Source organism: Thamnophis elegans, chromosome 6, assembly GCF_009769535.1.
Source record: "Thamnophis elegans isolate rThaEle1 chromosome 6, rThaEle1.pri, whole genome shotgun sequence".
Lineage (NCBI taxonomy): Eukaryota > Metazoa > Chordata > Lepidosauria > Squamata > Colubridae > Thamnophis > Thamnophis elegans.
This window is the reverse complement of record NC_045546.1, coordinates 50,142,545-50,166,562: the sequence shown is the minus strand read 5'-3', so window position 1 is coordinate 50,166,562 and position 24,018 is coordinate 50,142,545. Positions and strand designations below refer to the sequence as shown.

Genomic DNA, 24,018 nt, shown 5'->3' with positions numbered 1-24,018 from the left:
AAAAGATAGTCTGACTCCAGTCAGCAAAAATGTCTGCTGCTCCTATCAGCTTGGGGTGAGGTTGCCAATTTGAGCGGCAAGCAAGCTCACAGTTGGCTTGATTCTAGCTGCTGCTAAAGTAAAGCCAAGCAACTGGACTAGCAGTTTTCTTGCCAACTCTTGGAGCTGTCTGTACTGTCCAGCAAATTAGGAAGTAGACTTTGAAGCACTAAAGGAGACAATAAGTGGATATTAGAAATTTTATTGTCTTAAGCATATTCACCTAGGCTAGGGCAACCAAACGTGGGGTGCCTAAATCAGATTTACATTTACAGAGAGAAAAGAATTAGAGTGTTCTATTGGCTGCCAGGAGTTTTGCAGTCCAATTATAGTAGCCCCCATTCACAGATGTTTTGGGATACCATAATCTAACATAAGCTTGGTTTTGAAGGGAAATTATATACTGTATTTCCTAAAATATACTACTTATAGTTAATTGTTTTACTTATGAATATTAGAACTATTGAAAATGCAGCCAAGTGATTTGGAGTTAGAAGATAGATAGATAGATAGATAGATAGATAGATAGATAGATAGATAGATGGATGGATGGATGGATGGATGGATGGATGGATGGATGGGGTGGGGTCCTGCTAGTTCTAACTTCTTATATAGAGGTTCCACAAATCTACCATGCCATTTAGAACCAGTTCCAGCTCCCTCCCCCCTGCCCGTCCACACATCATCAAGATGAAGAGTGAGAGGAGGAATTCTGGGAGTTGAAGTCCACAAGTTTGAACACCCCTGGAGTTTTTTTCTAAAGGGTTAGGGGTACAAGGGTCTGGTAACCTGACAGCTTTAAGACTTGTGTGCTAAACTAAAACCCTTAAATGTATTAAAAGAGGAAAAGGTAATTCAAACGTGGTTCCAGTATGGGCAGCTACAGGCCAGGTGGAAAATAGATCAAAAAAATGGTTTTATCCAAGTTGAGGATAATCTATTTAAACAAATAAGAGATCAAAGTTTAATGCGTATAAAGAGGATATACAATGTATTAGTAGAGATTCCGAAACAGAATTAGTTAAAGATTGTATGATAAAGTGGGCTCAAAATATTGAAGAATACATGGGAAAGAATTTGGGTAAGAAATGTGAAATTTACACAAGCCCAAAACCTGAGAGAAATTTTTTACAAGATGTTCTATAGATGGCATTTAGATCCTAAAAGGTTGGCTTCTATGTATTCAAATTTACAACCCAAATGTTGGAGATGTGGTTCTCTTGATGCTACATACTTCCAGATATAGTGGACTTGCCAAAAGGTTAAGGCATTTTGGATAAAAATATGGTGGATTATACAAAATATTCTTAAAAAAAGGATAAAGTTTACTCCTCAATTATTTTTGTTAGGTATAATTACTGACTGCATAGCGGTAGAGGTTAACTTGATTTTGCATTTAATAACGGCAGCAAGACTGTTGGTGGCGCAATACTGGAAGAAGGAAGACTTGCCTACAATCCAAGAATGGACATTGAAAGTCACAAATTTAGCCGAGATGGCTAAAATATCTGCATATCTTAAAGACCACTCAAATGAGAGATATAAACGAGACTGGAAAAAATGGATCGATTATATACAAAATAAATATGGGACTAAGAAATTCCAGATAGCCTATACTTAAGATCAGGAATGATTTAAATTGTTTAAAGACTTGTGTGCTTCAAATGCCAGAGTTTCTGAGCCAACATTTTGGTTGCTAAGCAAGAGCGTTGTTAAGTGACTTTCACCACGTTTTACAAGTTGGGCATGCCCACCCAGTCACATGACTGCCAAGCCACTCCCACTCCATCACATGGCTGGCAAGCCACTCCCACCCAGTCACATGGTCAGCAAGCCACTCCCACAAAGCAGGCTACACCTACAGAAAAGATTCTAAAAAAAATTGAAACCCACCACTGGTAGGTAGGTAGGTAGATAGATAGTCCTACAAAACATGTTGGAAAAAAGATGGTATACATAAGCTTATATTTCAAAACCAGTATTCAAATTTGAATAGCGAAAGTCCCATGTTTTTGATACATTCTGAAATATTTAGGACAATGTCTATTATTAAGTGCTTATTTTAATAATTTCATTTTAATTTTGCTATTTGTTTTGTATTTTAGCCCACATTTTCTTTCCTTACAGTTCTAACACTAATTCTATAGTTCTTGACCTGAATTGATTTATAAGTATTATAACAAAAAAATTAGTTGCTAGAAACTGGGAGACAAAAAAGTTAGCTAGATGATCTTGGGCCAGTCACTTTCTGTTATCCTGAGGAAGGAAGCAATGGGGAGCAACTTTTGAAAAACCTTGCCAAGAAAACTATGGAGACTTCTTTAGGCAGACCCTGAGAATTGTATATGATTGAAAAGAAGAAGAAAAAGTGTGTGTGTATTAAAAAAACTATTGTTGTATCTTATAGTACTATTTTGAATTTTCTTTTCATTCATCTCAGAAACATCTCTGACATCAGTTTCTCTATAAAGATGCTAAACTGGAAATAAGCTGACCTGTATGATTCTTATACGCTAATGGAAGGTTGCTTTGAAGAAAGTGAAATTAGCTTATTTGGATTTTAAAATAAGACTAATATAACATACACTTTTTGGTTTGGGTATAATAGACTTTTCAGAAAATTATTAATAACAATTAGTTGCAATTGTTCTGTTAATAGGAGGCCAATCCCAATTTGGAATGTTAATGTATGACTTGTTCTATTATTACTTTTGGGATGGAAATCTACATTACAGAATTAGTTGCTGTCTGTGTTGTTTGTCAACATTTGCATTAGTATTTTTTCTTCAACAAAAGAGTAAAGAAGGCTTTTGAATAATTTGAGCAATTGTGAATGTTCTAACAATAGAATATTTTAAGGTCTTTTTTTAAAGGTTATTTAAAAAAACTAATTGAATATAATAAATGTAATTACACGAGAATGTCTTCTGCTATGGGAAAGATAGAAAAGTTGCAAATTCCTATTTTTTCCCCTTTAGGCATAAGGATGGGAATGTTGTATTTCTTGCTGAAGCACTGTAGTCATTCAATATTTGGTATCCAAGAAAAATTATTTTAACCGTGGATCGGATTATGAAACTTATCTCTCTAATATACAACATATCATGTTTTAGTCATCACACATTCCAATGTTATCATTCCCTGAATTAGAAACATTACAACTTATTTACACACTAGAGTTAGAACAAGCTTGTAACTTTATTCATTTATTTACTTAGCCTGAAAAATTTAGTACCTGGAATATATAAATAGAAAGAAGTATCTTCTATATAAGAAACACCTGCTTTCCTTTGATTTAATTGCCCTGCTTTTACCTCTTTAGTATTGGCAGCATTTTGGTAAAGCAGATGATTTCGTTGACACTAAAACATTTGCTGTGTTAGCCTAAAATGAGTTTTTAAAATAATAAATGGAAGCCTGTATTTACAACAAATTTCTATTCTCCACATTTGTTAAATACTAACTGCCATCAGCTTTGCTTAGCATGTAAGATGATCAGGATTATAGTTCTACGTATCTTGAAGAAACATAAAATTGGAAAAAACTGCTCTACAGAGTATCTTTCTGGGAGAAATATACAAGTTCAGTGAAACTGAAAAGCTCTGTTTACTGAAAATAGATTGTTGCAAAGAATAAAGTTTTGAGTAGGGGATGGAGGAGGAAATCTTTCATAGTTGTTCCATAATACAGGACAAGAAATGAGGAATTTCAGCTAAAAAAATCAAGGTCAGTTAAATATCCGTTAAAAAAATTCTAATAGACGAAAGTGGACTTTGATGAAGGTGTTTAAACAGGCTGAATGGCCATCTGTCAGGGAGCTATCCTACTGGATTCATACCCGGGGCCAAAAGGTTTTTTTATTTTGTTATCAATTTATGTAGCTGTCTATTTTACAATCACAACTCTGGGAAGTGAACACAAGCTTAAACATGAGCAATACCACAGAATAAATGATTAACAATAACACAATAATAGCACAATGGCCACTGAGCTAAATGCTGTTATTTAGATTAAAATTGTATGTGATTTGTGTCTCATGGCAAGTACATGAATGCATAGAATGGAAATAATTTATTATAATCCAAAAATACGGATTTTTACAATTTGAACTCATTCTTTGTGAATCTGAAATCAATAGGGAATTTTAACATAGCAGCAATTTAGTGCCAAATTTTGGTACCTGTCATGAATAGGAAGCTATCCCTCAAAATAGTTTGAAGGACACTGCCTGAGAATGTTACATTATGTTTACATTGCTGGAAAGTCAGCAGGCTCTCCTATCATTTGACACTTTTCTGTACATATTTGCTATTACCTGTAACCGTTTCTTTAACACTACCAGATAAATAAGACACCAGAGAGAATCCTACATAATCATTCTGCTTTCCAATACTGCTACCAAGAGAACATAGTATGTTTTTGATATAAAACGATAACAGAAAGCTGATCATTTTTTTGAAAGAAAGCTAAATAACTTTGCAGGTACAGTGAGTTATCCTGACCATCCTTCTTTCAGCTTGCACCCACAAATCTTTCAATCTCTTGGAACAAGAAGGAAAGAAGAGAGAAGGGATAAGAAAAAACCCCTATTTTGTCAATATTGCCTAGCTGACAATCACAGTTGGATAAAGACATTCACTAAACAGCAAGCATATATGAAAAAGTTACGTAGAGAATAGGAGCTGCTGATCAAAACTCCTCTTTTTAGTGCTCACTTTTTTCAATCCTTTGTCTGTTCCCAAGTATGCTTTTCTGTTCTGTAATTCTCACTTCTGTATATATTGAGAGATGTTCAGAGCAAACAATGTGAATTGGAATTGGAATCACAATGCAAGCTCTGTCTCTTATATATAATGGGTTGCATTTGTCCCCTGAAGATGTCTTATTTACTATTTACATATCATGGTGTTGCCTTCACCTGAGGCCAGCCAATTATGGAGGCACTTAGAAATAAGTCCTGCCTTATAAAATATGTATAACAGCTCACTGCACACTACATTGTACTTGAGATTGAACTTTTTAGATGCTTGTTATTTGTAATGAAAACACTATTTTAAGGCTAAATAATTCAAAGGAATATACAGAAATGCTCCAAAGGATACTCCACACAGACTGTTAAATTATAATTTTATGACGTTAACATGCTGCATTATAAGCAACATACACTCAATTCCCAACTTTTAAAACATGTTTTCTTGTTTGTGTGATATCAGCATAATATTTCACTTGGTTCTAGTACTTCTTATTATGCATTATAACAGCTGAATCATTCACCTTCCTCTCATGACAGATAACTAGCATTATAGTTTCTAAATAAGTGGTTTATGATCTGATAGCAACATGTTTACCCCCAGGGATAAGTATTAAAAAAACTATATAGTCCACACATATACAATATCATATTTTATCCTGAGTGTAGGGATATTCCATATCCCAAAAAATAATGTAAATGATTGGCATACACAATGGACTTCTTTGATCTGTCTTGTAGTGTCAGTAGCAAGAAGTTATTATGCTCTGTAGTTTTATCAGCCAAGAAAAATGATGGGTAAATGTTTTCTAGTACAGTATATCACAGAAGTGAGTACACCCTCACATTTTGTAAATATTTAAGTATATATTTTCATGTGACAACACTGAAGAAATGACATTTGGCTACAATGTAAAGTAGTGAGTATACAGCTTGTATAACAGTGTAAATGTGCTGTCCCCTCAAAATAACGCAAAACACAGCCATTAATGTCTAAACTGCTGGCAACAAAATGTGAGGGTGTGTACTCTCTTCTGTGATGCAACTGCTGACATTTGATGGGAAGGCAGGCAAAACTAGGGAATTTACCAATTTTTAATTTGTCCAACATTAGAATGACAGAATCAGCATAAGGCACAGAATGAGGGCAGCACAATTTATGCCAGCATATCTTTCTACTAACATACAGATAGGATAAGCACTTGTTAATACATCTCTGAGGAAAACCTGATTGGCTAATTCAGTCGGGGGGGGGGGAATTGTGCATTTCCTAGTTCCAAATTTGATAGATAACAAATAGCTGAAAAATCATGCCACATACAAGTATGTTAACATTTCCTTCATCAAACCATAGTTGTATCTTTAGGGCATAGGGTCTGTGTTTCAAGGAAACATAATTTATGCACTGTCATAATTTCATTGTATTTTTTTAGCCCAATGTTCCTGTCCGGAACACAAAGATTTCAAGTTCCTTTTACAGAGAAATTCACAAACATTACTGTCATATGAATATTTATTATCTTTTAAAAGAGATATGATCTCTTATCACTAGCAAAAAGTAAATGGTAATATTGTAATATTTAGATGTGTACATTATATTATTATTCATTGTCAATATTTTTTTATATGTAGCTATTATTCCATACATTTCCAACATTAAAACCTGTAGTTAGTTCTAATTCTACCAGGGGTGGGTTCTGGCAGTCACTACTTCTGTTTCGCTCATGAGTGCGCACACATTTGATGCGCACTGAGCATGCATAGTGCAATAAAAATTGTTCTGCACATGCACAGAAGCAAAAAACAAGATGGTGGTGCCTATGGCGCCGCCCGGAGAATCAGTTCAGGGGCATGGCAGACCTGGGTCGCTGCCAGTTCCAGCAACCCAGGCCGCCAAACCACTACCGGTTCGGCTGAACCGGTATGAACTGGTAGAAACCCACCACTGAATTCTACCATGGTTTTACTGCTGCTTTCTTCAGCAGTCTGCTTTCATCTAGGTCATATTTTTTCATGCAATTCCCCAAAGTGTAATCACAAGGATTTGCAGCACACTTTTAAAATCATAATTATATATTATTTTTAAAAAGAATGTCTTGTGACAAATTACAGTTGCATAGAATGGCATGCATTGTAATGCTAATCATGTATTTGGAAATATTTTTACTCTTATCACAATTTCAAATACAGCATAACTTTCAATGTGTTTTTGGTAAATCAGTACTGTTACAAAAATGAAACTGGTCTAAATGCCATTTTATATTTTATATCTCCTGTTGTTTTTGTTTTTGTTATAAATAATTTTAAACATTCCTTCTTTGCCAAAATTGTGGAAATTTTTATTAGAATGTTAATGAATAATTCTGGAATTGTCAAAACATGGGTAGATAAATTAGGATTTTCATCTAGTAATAGGTTTTGGCTGATAAAAAAAGAGAACTATCGCCAACAATACATACAGATGGTCCTCTATCAAGGCCAACCATTCTGTACAATATAAATTATATAGCTAAATAAAGATAAAGACCAACTCAGTCATGACCAGACACTGATTCCAAAATAAGTATTCCAGGCACATACCAAGTTTGTGGGAACACATGCTTTTCAGTTATTTTAGTCAGATATTGTTAGGAAGATATTTTAAGAATAAACTTTAATATTCAAACAAGATTTTGGAAACTCAACTCTAGAACATTTGTTTAGCATTTTTACCTGCCTTAATTAATAGGATGACTTCTTTGTACAACCCATAAAATTGGGTCATTCAAAAATGATTGAGATATTTATTTAAAATATTTACTTCATTATTTACGTTAGCAGAGCTGCAAAATATTTCTTAAATTGTTGCTGGCATTTGGAAATTTTATCTCCCTGAATATTTTATCAATTATTAGAATAGGTTTTTAAACTTAGACTTCAAGAATAATATTTGTGGAAAATTTAAAATTTATGTCCTGTTTATTTGGAATATTAACCAAGAGGCTTCATTTTATATGCTTTGATTTTCTTTTTAATTCTCTTCCGATATTAATTGCACCAAAAATTATGCATTGTGCTGAAAGCTTTCTCCAATCAATATTGACATCCAAAGCATATTTTATAATTTTACCTGTTTTAAAAATATGATGCCATATGGGTAAATAATTACAATCAACCTAAATGTATCGCCAGTATACTTCTAAGTTCAAAAAGGTTTATAATCAGATTGACTGTAATTTTAAGAAAGATTCTTTTGCATTATATGTTGTATGGTTGTAATGGTAAACATTACAAAAATTAGATTAATCTATAAAATATTGACAAGATAAAATAGATTAATTGAAATAATTTCCACACTTTAGTCCTCTTTAATCAGTGGAACAATTTGCCTCTAGACGTTGTGAATGCTCCAACACTGGAAATTTTTAAGAAGAGATTGGATAACCATTTGTCTGAAATGGTATAGGGTAGTGATGGTGAACCTTTTAGACACCGAGTACCTAAACTGCGCGTGTGCACATGCCCAAACTGAAAGGTGTGCAAACACGAACATGCATGTGATGACATGCGCTGACAGCAGAGACCCGAAGACCAATTGGCTGGCAGGAGGCAGGGCATCCCAACACTGGCAGTGTGGCAAGAGGTAAGATCTTTTCCTATTGTGAGCTTCTGTTTCGTCATTTTCAGGGAAACAGAAGCTTACGAAAGAACGCCACAGAGATCTGACCTGGGGTGACGGCACACATGCCAGCAGAGAGGACTCTGTGTGCCACCTCTGGCATGCGTGCCATAGGTTTGCCATCACGAATTTAGGGTTTCCTGCCTGAGCAGGGGTTTTTGTTATTCTGCTATTCCATTACATGTTCTTTATCATCTGTGGTATCTGTGGCCTCCTTCCACTTTCCTAATGATAAAAGCAATATTATTCCATTAACCTCATCCCATTGGAGCCTGTGTGTGATAACGTTACACATTAGAGGATGAGGCTTCAAAAAAAATTTGTACGAAAATTCACATATGATTAGAAAATTTTTTAAAGCAACACATAGATTATAAACTAGACATATTTAGGTATAGTACCAGAAAAGTATGAGAAAGGAAATATATACTTAATATTGCATGTCTTAACAGCAGCAAGAATTGTATTTGCACAGCACTGGAAAAATGAAGAACTACCTACAGAAGAGAGTATAATTTAAAAAAAATACTAGATTGTGCAGAAATGAAAATACAGAATATTTTTTAACATGGAATTTGTTTTATCACTGGCTTGATAACAGAGGTAAAGATTAGAAATGAATAAATATTATTATGTGTAAGCAATTTGACCCAGGCAAAACACTTTTCACAAAACACTTGTGCATGTAAAAGAAAAATGTATAAACAAACTAAAAAAAGGGGAGGTGAGGCTTGGTTTGTGATGCTTTTGTCATTTTAATCTCCTTTCTCCCACCCCTGGTGTCATCATAACATGGATAATTGATGAGAAAGTTGTTCAGCTGTTGTAGAAAAGATTTTAATTATGAAATAATTTTAATTCAAAAAATAGATTTATTCTTAGTGCCTCTGACACACACACACCCCTTTGATCATTAACGTGACCCACAAATCAAACTAGAAAACCTCTTGTTAGATATCCCCCCCCCTCCGGACAGGCTGCAAGAGGTTTCCACCAAGGTCCTCTGTTCCGGCGGGAACAGAGGATGAATCTCATTGGCTGAGAGGTCTGATAGATCCCTTTAAAAGGGGAAGCTGCCTGACCATTCCCCAGCTGGATGTTTACTTGACCTGTAATAAAGAGCTGTTGTTCACTTAGCCTTTTGTGCCTCCTTTACCCGATCGAACACCGCTGTTGCAGAGTAAACTACTACTTCTTCTGATAATCAGTGATCAGAGTAAACTAATTACCTGCACAAGTAATAGCAGACAGAGAAAAATTTTTCACAATACAGTTTCCCTGGGTACACAGGTGGCATTGAAGCCAATATATATTGGTAGGCTTACATCAAAGGGAAGAGATAGGCATACTCAGCAAAGTAAAATGAAAACATTTCCACCAGAGCTGCATATCCACTAAATTAAACATTACCAAGGGAATATTCATACATGCACCAACGAACCACAAAAAAACGACCCCTCATATATATATTTTCAGTCTGTACCCAATCTTGTAACTACTTTTGAGCACTATCTTTTGCGTTCTTGAAATAAACCTTTTCTTCTTCAAGCAAACTGATTTGTTCTTGTGCAACCCCAGCTTGGATTGGGACCAAGTATGAAAAATGGTCATAAGTCACTTTTTCAGTGTTGTAACTTCTTTATAAGCCAAGGATTACCTGCATGCTCTTTAAAGCATAAAGGGGAATAGGCCTTAATACAGGTCAACTTAAATTCAGTAACTGTTCTAAATTCAATGGCACTAAAAAAGGGGACTTTTTCACAAGCAGACTTCCCATGGTCACATGATGAATATTTGGGATGCTTGGCAATTGGTTCATATTTATGATGGTTGCAGTGTTGAGGTCATGTGAGCACCCTTGCTTCTGAGAAGCAAAGTCAATGGGGAAACCAGAGTCACTCATTTAACATCTGCAATGATTCCAGTGGTGGGTTCTGGATCCCGTTGCAACCGGTACAGTTGCAAAGGGCCCCGGCGTCCTCCACATGAACATGCACGGTGCTCACATGCATTGTACCTTCTAGCAATGCCTCCGCAAGCCTCTGTGACACTCCAGCTGCTCAGTGGAATGTCGTGCAGGCGCTGTATGTGCCATGCACATGCATGGAAGCGCCGAAGGCTTTAAAGGATAGATAAGGAGTTCGGGCAGGCAGGTGGGCCCTCTGGAGCACCATACCGGAATGGTACCGGGTGCTCTGGGCAGACTCTGGTACACCCGTACTGGGGCATACCGTCTGCAATCCACCACTTAACAACTGTGGCAAGAAAAATTGTAAAATGGGGCAAAAGTCACTTAACAATTTTTTAATTTAGCAATATAAATTCTGGATTCAATTGTGATCGTACACTGAGGACTACCTGTATTTCTATAGTTTTTATTTCTATAGGCTGGAATTTTAAAGGCAGAAAAGTAAGTAAGGGAAAAAAAACTACTCAATTTCCTCACTAATATGTGGCTATTCCTACCTCTTCATTATAAAGAAAAACATTGCTTATATCTTTTGAAAACTGTGCTTGGTATAATTATTATTGCATAAACATAGAATTAAACAATGCAATATAGTTTTGAACTGGATATCGAAACTACAGTAATTCAAATAATACGATAATTAAATGATGGAGATGGGTAACGAGAGGACGAGGCCAACGCGTTTCTCAGTACTCTTTTAGCGCCGCTTCCCGCTCGCCAGCAGGACGGCAGTTCATCAAGTCTGGCGAGAAAAAGACCGTTGATTTGTCATCCCACATGTCATCCCTCCGCACCCCTCCCTTCCTTTTGTGTCAGCCATTTTGGCTTGCCGCGCCTCCTTTCTCTGCGCTTGCGTGTAAAGACACGACCAAGCGTGGGCGAGGTGCGCGCGTCTCCTCAGCCAAAGGATCCACAGGCGTGCTGTCCCTGCTCGTGGTCTGATCGGGAAGATGGCGTTGCACGTTCCGAAGGCCCCTGGCTTTGCCCAGATGCTGAAGGAAGGAGCGAAGGTGAGCGGAGATACTCGCGGGAAAAGGCAGGAGGGCGGCGCTGGAAAAGAGGGAAGATTCCAGAAGAAAAATGGCAACCTGCGTTCTAGGGCACCGGCTCCACGCGCCGATCAAAGAGGCGGAGCTATTGGGCCTCCTCGCCGTTACTATGTCGCGCTTGGGGCTGCGAGGGAGCGCCGTGGTCGAGGAATTAATATGGAGCTCACTTCCGCTCGGGGGATTGTTCTCGACTTCGTTCTCAGCTCCGAAACTACCCCAGCAACGTCCAAGGCGGCCCTTCTCGGCATGCCGGGAATTCTGGAGTTGAGTTGCAGCGCTTGCTGACAGTAGCAGGTCGGGAGAAATCTCAAGGGGGCCATGCGATCTCTGCTAGTCTTTCTAGCTGTTTCCACCCACCCGGACGTTTATGGTTGCATGATTGTGTTTGTTTCAACCTTGGAGCAAATGTTTTTATTAAGAGTTAAGGAATTGCGGTGAAAATTGCAGGACGGTTGTAACTTCGAGTGGTCACTAAATGAATGATGGTAAATCGAGGACCAGATGTATTGGAAACTTCCTGTATAATACAACAGTATCTCCCATGTTTCTTGGACTCTTGTTTAGAACTCAAATGATTGGAAAAGAGCCAGTCTGATATTTGTTGGATGAATAAAACAAGCTCTCTGAGAAACAGTTGGTGATAGTCACACAACTTTTTTTTGCTTTTGTAAATTTAGCTGGAAACTGTAATGGAGACATTATAGTTTTAATATTTAGAACAATATTGAAAATTATGCAAAAGGAGTTTGGGATTTCTGTTCATTGGCAGAATAACTCTTAAACAAGAGACAACAGGGTTATATATGATATCATGGGGGAAAGTAGCACACAAAAATAAGAGTTTCAAAATGTGACAATCAGCTGAGAATTAGGAAAGAAATGTCTATTAAATATCTCTCCAGATGTATGGCAGTTAAATTGTCTCAGTCTTGCAACACCAAGTCCCTTTTGTCTGGTCACATTACCTGCTTGCAGCCCATATGCTGTTGTTTGCCAGAGTATACAGAGATGCACATGCACAAATCTTCACAAAGGCAAAACAAGGGAAGAACAAAAATATGCAGTAGTGATATGTTTTGAAATAATAGAAAATAATAGAAGTGATGTGTTCTATACCTGCCACATCTAATGTGAATATGCACCCAAAAGTAATCCCAAATAGACTTTCATGAGCATAGAGAATGATATATTCTCATTAGGCATTCTTTCAGAGACACACGTTATTTTATTGAACAGAATAAAATATAGAAGCCTACCATGGTTTCTGCTGAAAAATGGAGCTGCAAGAATATCATAAATCATGGTTTTTCTATTATTGTTTTAAGATATTTCCCTCTTAGTCTTCTTTTAAAAAAAAAAAAATCCTTACAACATTTACCGTAGTCGTTTTTGTCTTAAGATAGAATCAGAAGTGGTAGAAGAATGGAAAATGAAGAGAAACTAAGGCACAAATATATAATTTTAAGAGTTTGTATAAGTATTATATTTCATGTAATCATCTCTTAATTCTGATTTAAATTCTGTATGTCTAGCATTATTCTGGATTGGAAGAAGCTGTGTTTCGAAACATTCAAGCATGTAAAGAACTTGCTCAGACAACACGCACAGCCTATGGCCCAAATGGTAAGATGTTGATTTTTTTAAAAAAAAGTATGTTTAATTTTCTATTTACCTAAAGAGTTCCATTAGTAGTATTAAAAATTAACTGGGATTCTGCAAAGTTTAAAATTGTTTTCTTATTTCTCAACTGCTTATAATGAATAATAATCAACACATTCAGTGTATTGGACAGCTCATATAAAAACCCAAAACAAATCTATAAATTAACATGTTTATTTTGTTAATTACTTTATTCATTTGTTATCAAACTGTCCTTAAGTACTATTTTATATGTTTTTGCTTGTTTTAGGGATGAACAAAATGGTTATTAATCATTTGGAAAAGCTTTTTGTTACTAATGATGCTGCTACCATTTTAAGAGAATTGGAGGTAATTTTTATTGATACTCAAATTAGCATTTATGATTACATTTTAATACATTTGTACATTATTTCTTCATGGATTCATTTGCTAATGTAGGCTTTTGGGGGGAAGAGGTATATTTTTCTGTGAGAGATTCTGAAATAATTAACACTAGAGAAGTGTGCTAGTAGTCTGTGAGAGTCTGAAATTACTCTTAATGAAGATTTGAAATAATTAAATAATACTACAGATATATACTGGTGGCCCGCAAGTAGCATTTTTGTCCCATAAAAGATTCAAGAATAGTAACTGATATCTTGAATATGTATTATTAAATGTTTTTGATTGATTTTAATTGGATTTTAATATGTGTACAATTGTTTCTTCTAATATAAAATATTTAATAGGTTCAGCATCCTGCAGCAAAAATGATTGTCATGGCTTCTCATATGCAAGAACAAGAAGTTGGTGATGGGACAAATTTTGTTCTTGTTTTTGCTGGTGCTCTTCTTGAACATGCTGAAGAACTTCTAAGAATGGGACTTTCTGTTTCAGAGGTATTTTGTTAGGTAGAATTACATTTGTTAGTTACAATTGCATTTCCAAAAATATTCCATTTCTAGATCATGTTTATTACATATGAAATTTATTAAGTAAATTTATTAAGGGCTAATTTCCAAATAAACAGGGATATGATTATAGCTTGTCTTATTTTCTAGTAATTAATTTTAAAATGTATTTGAAAATAATACCTTCTAATGCTGCCCCATACAAAATAGAGTATCACCTACATTCATAATGTATGTGGTGCTCTGACTGACCACAAGCTTTTATGAATATTTATGTGTTATAGTATAGGCATCTGCCTATATTTAATTGCAGGTGATTGAAGGCTATGAAAAAGCTTGCAGGAAAGCATTGGAAATTCTGCCTGATCTTGTGTGCTGCTCTGCAAAAAATCTTCGGGATGTTGGAGAAGTGGCATCCTTGTTACAAACTTCAATAATGAGTAAACAGTGTGGTAGTGAAAGCTTTCTAACACAACTTATTGCTCAAGCATGTGGTAAGTAATTTTTAGTAGTGGTCTACTTAATATATATATATAAGACATCTACCTCTGAATCAGTTTCCATACACATTTATTCCAAATTGCCATATAATTTAAGATAGAAAAATAGGGATTTGAAAGCTAATAAACTTTCCTAAAGTTATGTTTTTAATTCTTTCACAGTATCCATTTTTTCTGAATCGGGTCACTTCAACGTTGATAACATCAGAGTGTGCAAAATCTTAGTAAGTTGTGGTATTTCTTGTTGGTAATACATAATACAAATGTTCCAAACTTTCTTGGGAACCTTAGTGTCTAAGTAATCACTTCATAGTCCTCGTAGGCTAAAAGAAATAATAGCTGTTTATTAAATAGGTCCAAATTTTAAATATCCTATATTACCTTTATGAATTTAATATAAAATATGGAGTGCACAGTAGGAGAACTGTGGGGAGCTAAATGTATTATTTCTATGTCAAGTTGCAGGAATAATTTGAGACGTTTTAATCCCAAAACTCCCAATTTAAAAAAAAAAAAATCTCATCCAGTGTTGTTCTATTTATAAATTGTGATATTATTAAAGTTGATGTTAAGATTACCAAATTGGTTTCAATTTTTTGAAGCAGTGACAAATTATATGTTGAATGAATGATACATACATGACGGAAAAATACAGTTCTAAATCAGCAAACAGTCTATATGAGCCTAATTTGGAAAAAGGAACACATGAAATGGTCCTGTTTAAATATTTATTCCTAAATAAATATATTTATTTATTCAAAATGTTAGCATTAAAACGTTTTTAATTATTTAATTGATGTGATTGTTAATTGTGTTTTCAGGGTTCTGGTATTAATGCATCCACTGTATTGCATGGGATGGTATTTAAAAAAGAAACTGAGGGTGATGTTACTTCTGTTAAAGATGCTAAAATAGCTGTCTACTCTTGTCCTTTTGATGGAATGATAACAGAAACTAAGGTATGATTAACTTTGGGTATTAATTTTTGAGCTTAACCAGAAAAGCTTCTGTAATAGTTTACAATTAGTGACAGACAACATTTCTGGATCTCAAAGTTTACTAAAATGAGAAAAGAAAAAAGAAAAGCAAGAAAATTCAAGTAATAATTTAAATTCTGAGGTATATATAATAACCAAGTAACATAAAAAGGATTGTTTTGTTATGTGCTCCTAGAGTGCCAGAAGTAATTGACATTTGATTATTACCAACTGAAGTAAAAACATTTCCATAGACTAAAGAGTTAAAAGCAACGTACAGATAGTGCTTGCTAGGAAGTGCCTCATTCAATGACTGATGGCAATAATAAAACAACCATCACGATGGGGTTGAAAAACAAATGTTAAGAGCAATGCCCATATTTATGATTCATGGTGTGACCGGGCAGTTTGACTATTTTATATCATTCTCTCATTTTCTGTGTACCTTTTCTCTTATAAAATGTTAAGTTCACCACTAACCAACCAAAAATGGGCCATTCTTAATTTAAGTAACAATATAAATCACACTAATAATCTGTAGGGAAGAATCACTCTCTGATCTGTATCCTTGTGCCTATTATTTAATTACTTTGATAAATTCATCTCTAAGTTATTACAGACTGCTATTCATCTAGTATTTCTGGAATATTTTATTTCCTAGTTCTTTTTTGCAATCACTAAAACATTGAAAGGTAGCCTCTGATTTATGGCCACAACTGGGACCAGTATTTGTCATAGCTTGGTGCAATTGTAAATTTTATTAGCATTTTTACGGCGTTCATTAAATAGATTTCACAGTTCTTAAGTGAATCTGGCTTCCCCATCTGATGTTGCTTGTTGGAAACTGGCTGGAAAGTTGCAAATTGTAATCATGTGACCACAGAAAGCTGCAAGCAGTTGCTTCCAAGACCCCAAATTACAATTGTGGCTATGTGTCCCGGGGATAGTGCAAGGGCCATAACTTTGAAGAAAGGTCATAAATCATCTTTTCTGAGGGTGAATTCTATCCGAGAACAGGAAATAATCGTCGATTATTTTTGGTAAGGCAAACATTCAGAATGCAAGTTTTATGGATGCTAGGGAAAATGCTTTATTCTTGCAGGGGACAGTACTGATAAAAAATGCTGAAGAGCTGATGAATTTCAGCAAAGGAGAAGAGGACTTAATGGAGCTACAGGTCAAAGCTATTGCTGACGCTGGTGCAAATGTGGTAATTTCAGGTGGAAAAGTGGCAGACATGGCCCTACATTATGCAAACAAATACAACCTTATGTTAATCCGGTAAGATTTATTAAAATGAAAAATCTAAATTTTTCATTTAGTTAAAACAGCACACTTAAAAAATAATCTCATTGCCTTATGATTTCAAGATGCAATACATATATGGCTTAATTTCAGAAGCTAAGCTTTAATTTTTTTAAATCACTTTATAACATAAATTAATGCGAAATCAAAGTAGAGGGTCATGACTTGGAAGAATCATGCTTTCTTCTGTATCACCTTATTTTCCTCCTTAAAATGGTCTTTCCTTTGGAAGTAAAGTTTGATGTCCATTTTCAATTAACTTGATATAAGGTTTCTTAAATAATTGAAATACAATTATAAAGAAATACACACACCCTTGCAAAATGAACAGTTATGAGATACTTATTTGGTGCTTAGTTTTCTTACTCTGAGTCATGTACATTTAGAAAATTTAATGTTACATAATACAAAGTTTGGAAAAAGTATTTCTGTATATCATGAGAATACAGTTTGAACATAGGAAGACAACATGATGAACATGATAGAAATCTGTTTACTATCCATAAAATGAACATAAATATTCCTGAAAAGTTTTATCTTGTAATAAGAATTTTTAAATTATAAAATGTTTTCTTTCTTGAAATATTCATATATTTTAAAGGCTGAATTCAAAATGGGACCTCAGGAGATTATGTAAAACAGTTGGTGCTACAGCTCTGCCTAGACTGGTATGTAATTAGCACTAAGGTCTATTTTTATTGTTATAATAATTCTCGATATAACCATCTTTTTTCTTTACTCTCACAGGTTCCACCTAATTTAGAAGAAATGGGCCACTGCAATAGCGTGTATTTATCAGAAATTGGGGAAACACAAGTTGTCGTGTTTAAACATGGTATTTTTCTATTTTTAGTGTAGCAATTTTTTGGCCTTAGAATTACAGGTAGTCCTTATGACCATAATTAAGGCTATAATTTACATTACTAAGCAAGGTAATTGTTAAATGAATTGGGCTTGATTTTATGATCTTTTTTTGCTGCCGTTTTTAAGCAAATCATTGCAGTTACTAAGTAAATATGGTTTTTCCCATTGACTGCTTCTCAAGGTAGCTGGGAAGGTCACAAATAGCAACCACATTGGGATGCTGTAACCATTGCAAATACATGACTGTTGCAGAGTATCTGAATCTTGATCAAATTACCGTTGGGATACTACATCAGTCATGTGAGGACTTACCATATTTTTCAGAGTATAAGATGCACCGGAGAATAAGATGCACCAAGGTTTTGAAGAAGCAAATTAAAACGAACTAGTTTTTGCACTCTGCAAATCTCCCCAATTTTTCGTGAAAACGGGGCCATTTTTTTAAAAAAAAGGGGTCATGAATAGCTCTTAGGAGGCTTTTAGAGTGCTCCTGGGAGGGGTGGGGGGGGAAAAATGAGCAAAAAACCGGGCCGTTTTTCACAAAAATGGGCCCATTTTTTGTCAAAAAATGCACGGATAGCCTTTAGGAAGCTTATAGAGTGCTCCTGGGGGGCTGTGTTTGTGTGTGGCAAAATTGAGCAAAAAATGGCCAGTTTTTCACTGAATTCTGTCCTCCCCAGCTCCCCCAGGTGCTCTTTGAAAGCCACCTACAAGCTATGTACGGCCATTTTGGTGAAGGGGGGGGTGGGAGGCAAAAAATGCAGTATTCAATGTATAAGACGCACCCAGATTTTCAGCCTCTTGAGGGAAAAAGGTGCGTCGTATACTCTGAAAAATACGGTAGTCTTAGGTCACTATTTTCAGTACTTTTGTAACTGATCGCTAAATGAATGTTTGTAATTTGAGGACTACCTGTAATATTTACATTTGTAAAATGTTTCTTGAATCTTTTTTTCCTCAGAAAAGGAAGATGGAGCTATTTCAACAATAGTAATTCGTGGTTCCACAGACAACCTAATGGATGATGTAGAAAGAGCAATTGATGATGGTGTAAATACTTTCAAAGTACTCACTCGGGTGAGTGAAGCCTTGGGGATCTATAATTTGGGGTTATTATATAATGTGCATTTACAGAACTGTTAATATTTTTGCTATGTTGTATATAATTGGTTGACTCACTCAAAAAGTCAGTCATGTTGGGAGTGATCAGTGGAAAAAGGAGAAAGGGTTGTCCTAGTACCACTGGCTAGATACTTATAAAGGATAACACAGGGATGACCACAGTGGATCTGAAGGAGGTGGTGCAAGACAGAGGGGAATGGAGAGTGCTAATCCAGAGTGTCCGAGAGTAGGACACAACTGAACTCAAGATCTGGCTCTCCCAGCAGGCCTGGGGATAGGTTTCCAATTACCCGCCCGAGTGTTTGATTGCTGAATGAAAGTTGTGTTTTATTATTTTTTCTTTGTGCACATATTGTTCTGTTTCTGACCTTGCACCCCCCTCCCCTGTGGTTGTAAGCCGCCCTGAGTCCCCTCAGGGAAAAGGGCGGCATATAAATCCCAATAAACCTAAAAAAAAACCTAAAAAAACCTTGATGACAAGGATATAATTCTATATTGATTGGCATATTATGATTGGCATTCACAAAAAATATTTCTCATTTGCATCAGTTTTATATACTGTTCTATCAAAATAATGCATTCATTGTATTTTTAAAATGTCTTTAGAAATGCATACTTTTTTGAAGTTTTCATGTTTCAGGTTTTTTACTTGGCATTTCATACCAAGTATTTTACACTTCATTTTACTTTTTTGTAGGATAAGCGCCTTGTCCCAGGGGGTGGTGCAACTGAGATTGAATTGGCAAAACAGATAACGTCATATGGAGAGGTATGCTACAAACATATTTTTCAGTCTGATTTCTTTTGTAATTCAATACAACTTAACAGAAACCCCCACCTCTGTTCAGACTTGCCCAGGTCTTGATCAGTATGCAATCAAGAAATTTGCTGAGGCATTTGAAGCTATTCCCCGAGCTCTGGCAGAAAATTCTGGAATTAAAGCAAATGAGCTTATTTCAAAGCTATATGCAGTACATCAAGAAGGCAATAAAAATGTTGGATTTGATATTGAGGTAAGACTAGCTATAAATTCACCATAAGGTAAAGTAGAAAATCTTAAATTGATTTCAATATTTTTCTAAAAATATTAAAAAGTGATGCCATTAACATTCACAGTTACTTTAATAGGCTATAGCATTTTTCATGGGTGGTTATATATATGGAATGGGAGCATTAGGTACATATATGTTGAATGAACAAAAATAAAGTGATAATATTTAATAAATTATTAATATTTTATAACTAAAACAAGAGAGGCAATGACTGTATCACCCAAGTTATTTTTCTTGGCATCAGTAATAATACATTGTAGCAATTTTGAGGCACCCCATCTAGATCAATGGCAGACTATGTATATTTCTATGATCATTCTGTAATGCCATTGTTTAACACAGTGATACAATTAAGCATACAAATCTATAGTGCTAGTTCACCATTTGGGTGACACAGTAGATTTAGGGCCTGTAAATTAAAATGGGAGAAATATTAGTTTGTAATCAGAAACAATGACAGTTAATCATTCTAACTTAATTTTAACAGGCTGAAGCTGCAGTTGTGAAAGATATGTTGGAAGCAGGGGTATTAGATACACATCTTGGAAAATACTGGGGTATCAAGTTGGCTACAAATGCTGCGGTAACAGTATTGAGAGTTGATCAGGTGAGTAGGTATTATTATGGTGTTTTCAGGTTTGAACAATATTGGAATACTATTCCAAAAGTCAATTTTAGCATTAGATAAATTTTAAAAAAATGTATATTTGGAATCATGCTTTCATAGTCTGCTTTTGTCTTTTTGGACGGTAGGTATTGACTTATACAAATAAAATAATCAAATTCTTAGGTTCATAAGTATAATTTTTCAAATGAAACATGTCAAAATGTATATGTGATATAAAATTTCTATAGATTATTATGGCCAAAGCAGCAGGTGGTCCGAAAGCCCCTAAAGCATCAGAGCACTGGGACAAGGATGATTGGAAAGATGCTCCAGAGCAATAGTGTACAGTAAGATACGGCCTTGTGTGTAATGTTGACAAGAGTGGAAACTGCATGACTGCTTTTTACACTCTGCCTGAAATGGATATGTTTTCTCCCACACTCACATATGCCTAGGCCATAGCACTAATAATCTGCTTGAAGTATTAAAGCATCTTACATTAAAACCCTATTTTAACAATATTGAATTAATAGCACTAAAAGCATATGAGTTGATTGCCAAAAATCACCAAAGGATGAGTATTCACTTTGTGAAAGAAGTTTTTAGCTATGGCTTGGTAGACTGACTGGCAATATTAATATACCTGTCTACTTAAATATGCCTGAAAGAATACCCTTGCTATTTAAATCTGTAAATACAGCTGTTATTGGAACTTTTAATTTCCTCTTCTGTATGGATATAATTGTTCTGTATCACAAACACCATTGCATTTTAAAACAGCCTTGGTTGGGAACATCAGGTTTTAGACACAATTGGCCACGAAGAACTAGCTTTCACCTTACTATTACTTTCATGAAACCTGAGAAAATTGAATAACCCTTAACTCTGCTCCAAAGACACTAATATGCACGCAAAACCAAAAAGTTCATTTTTGTGTTTTAAAAATGCATTCTCAGTCTATCATGGCATTAAAAATGGTAATTAAAGTATTGATAGACCTGCATATCTTTGTATTGACAATTTGAAATATCTTAATTTCTTTTGCAGATTATCATGGCCAAACCATCTGGTGGCCCTAAACCGCCATCAGGGAAAAAGGATTTGGATGATGACCAAAGTGACTGAAATAGTTAACCACACGTAGACATTGTTATGTATCTTGCCCAATATGTTCAAATTACCTTTAAATTATGAAACTAATCAGTAATAAGAAGATACCTTGAAGCATTTCAATAAAAGCAATTTCAGTAAACTGACTTTTTGTCTGATTTAGAAGACATGGTTATTTAAAAGGTTTCCAGGTATAAAAGTGTATCTTGTGTAGGACTTTATTTAGTATTGCTACTACCGTAAATAGTCCTACACAAGGTACTTGCTACTTTTCAGTACTGTACCGTCAGACCATTGAAGAATATAATAGAACTGTTCAAAGTGTTCAAAATAGATGTTTTTCAGTGCATATGACCACAATGAGGAATTTATTTTTCACCTGTAGAAGCAGATGAATCTTTTGCAAGAAATGTGCATGTGATCCAGGTACAACTTAAACAAGTACACAAAGCTGTAAAAAATGTAGCTGTCTTAGCAATTTGAAAATAAGTCTTTTGTACATATTTGTAGTCAAGGTGGTATTTTTACTATTTTACATAGCTCTAACACTTAATCTTTTATTAAATACAAAATAATTCATGAACCTTTTATGCACGAGACTTAGAATGGCTGATTACATTATGTATTACATAAAATCAGGAAGTAGATTTGAACTGCATTTTTAATTTAAAAAATCATGGCAACTGCAATATGAAGAAATGATTCCCATTATATTACAAGAAGCATGTGTGCTGTATTTATATACGAGAACATTTGTTTATTTTCTCATTTATCAAATTTACAAACAGTCCATTTCCCTCACAGAGGCACTCTTGGCGGTATACAAATAAAATGTTAAACAACCGAGTATAAAAATTAATAGAGGCAAAATAGTAAAATTCAACATGAAAAGCTAATCAAAAGGTGGGAGGACCTTCATGGCACTAACCAGCCACAGCTACTGCTCTGTCAGGGCCAAGGAAGATGGCAGAGCCAGGTCTTTATAGACATTTGTGAAAGGCTGGGAGACTGGGGCCCTCTGCCTCGGAAAAGACGACGGGTTGCAAAAGACAAGGGGTAAAAGACAAAGGACAAGACAAGGGGGCCTTGCAAAAGACAAGGGGTAAAAGACAAAGGACAAGACAAGGGGGCCTTGCAAAAGACAAGGGGTAAACCGTGTTTTAGCTTTTCAAATAGGGTAGTCAAATATAATTTGACATTCCTGAATTGTGTTCTGCAGGGCACCTTACCTATCATAACTTATGAAAATAAATTGATAGTAAACTTTCAAACTATTTGTTAGCTCAATTTTTCTCACAGTAATAATGATAGACTTCTATGTTATTGCATTTTTAAGGATTTTTTTTTAAAAATTGAGAATAATTGTCTGAGTTTATGGAACAAAGAACATGCCCTCTATCATATTAATTCAGGTTATGTTTAAATTCAGATTTAAGTACAATAAACTGAACATGATAAACATTTGGTGAAGTTTTCCTACGTTGGAATTTTTCCAGTTTACAATATTCTTTCATAGAAGAGAAGATATGCTTGTGACTTCAGGACCTTGGATAGGGATACTGCTTGCACATGAGTGTCACTAATATGAAACCATTGTCTTCTGGGTGACTCAGATTCTGAAGCTGATTTAAAAAAAAAAAAAAAAAGGAGGAAATTTTCCTTATTAGTTTTCCACTTGTTTCATAGGAATTTAATTTCAAAATATTTTTCCAGAGTAAATTCTTTCTACTTACTTTGTTGAATTTTGTCATTGACAAGATCAGAAAGTTGGCTGGTGGTACTTGTCTTCACATAAGCAGTATAATGACCAGATCTCATAGTCCCACTATGTTCCACAATACCATATAACGAGTACAATACTTCTGAAGTCCCCTCTCTTACGTTCTGTAAAAGGAACATCAAGAGTATTGAAGTAGCCTTGTTGCTTGCCAGCAAAAAATAAAAAGTTGCACTTTAGTTTGTCCAAAGGTATTTTTTTCAAGAGTCAACTGGACTTATTTTTTTTTCTTTGAAGAAGTCCAGTTGCCACTTTAAAAAGCACCTTTGGACAACCATGACCTGGATGACTGAGAATCTCCATAGACATTTGCACTTTAGTTTCTTTAAAAGTTGTATATTTTAGTAAAAAACAAAAGCAACCCTAGTATTGCTGAGTGCAAAAGAATATTAAGCATATTCATTTTGAGATCAGTAAGTAAAAACAATTATGACTAAGTAAGATACAAAGGTGAATAATATAATGAACATGGGTGATGTACTTAAAAGGAAATAAGTGATCCAGAACAGGAGACTGCAAGATCTAGTCCCATTTGAAGCATAAAAGCTGGCTGGGTGACTGAGCTAATTGCTCAGCCCAAACCACCTCTGAGTTGTTTTGGAGAAAAGTAGGAAGGAATGCCACCTTGAGTTATTTATTAAAAAAAAAAAAGATGGTAAATACCTAAATGTTTTTCATTGTTTCTGTTTTAAGATCAAATACTTTTTT

At 35.0% G+C, this 24,018-nt stretch overlaps 3 protein-coding genes across 3 annotated transcripts in view; 1 reads left to right on the top strand and 2 right to left on the bottom strand.

The window, feature by feature from the left end:
• The window catches only part of MAP3K7CL (MAP3K7 C-terminal like), a 65,761-nt gene extending 55,085 nt beyond the window's left edge, over window positions 1-10,676 (bottom strand). Inside the window, 2 exon segments of the mRNA XM_032220353.1 lie at window positions 4,355-4,434; window positions 10,624-10,676. Coding sequence (XP_032076244.1) covers window positions 4,355-4,434; window positions 10,624-10,676 — 133 coding nt within the window.
• A 570-nt stretch (window positions 10,677-11,246) lies between these two features.
• On the top strand, window positions 11,247-21,679 carry CCT8 (chaperonin containing TCP1 subunit 8). Its single transcript, XM_032220258.1, has 15 exons — window positions 11,247-11,426; window positions 12,998-13,088; window positions 13,375-13,454; window positions 13,835-13,984; window positions 14,310-14,490; window positions 14,659-14,720; window positions 15,318-15,455; window positions 16,576-16,754; window positions 17,380-17,446; window positions 17,526-17,613; window positions 18,604-18,719; window positions 19,462-19,533; window positions 19,613-19,777; window positions 20,304-20,423; window positions 21,471-21,679. The coding sequence occupies exons 1-15, from the start codon at window positions 11,367-11,369 to the stop codon at window positions 21,546-21,548; spliced, it is 1,647 nt and encodes a 548-aa protein (XP_032076149.1). The 5' UTR covers window positions 11,247-11,366; the 3' UTR covers window positions 21,549-21,679.
• Window positions 21,680-22,265: 586 nt separating this feature from the next.
• USP16 (ubiquitin specific peptidase 16) overlaps window positions 22,266-24,018 on the bottom strand; it is a 31,021-nt gene continuing 29,268 nt past the window's right edge. Inside the window, exons 17-18 of the mRNA XM_032220257.1 lie at window positions 23,267-23,417; window positions 22,266-23,155 (exon numbers count right to left, since the gene is read on the bottom strand). Coding sequence (XP_032076148.1) covers window positions 23,031-23,155; window positions 23,267-23,417 — 276 coding nt within the window. The 3' untranslated portion in view covers window positions 22,266-23,030. The remainder of the gene's footprint in view (window positions 23,156-23,266; window positions 23,418-24,018) is intronic.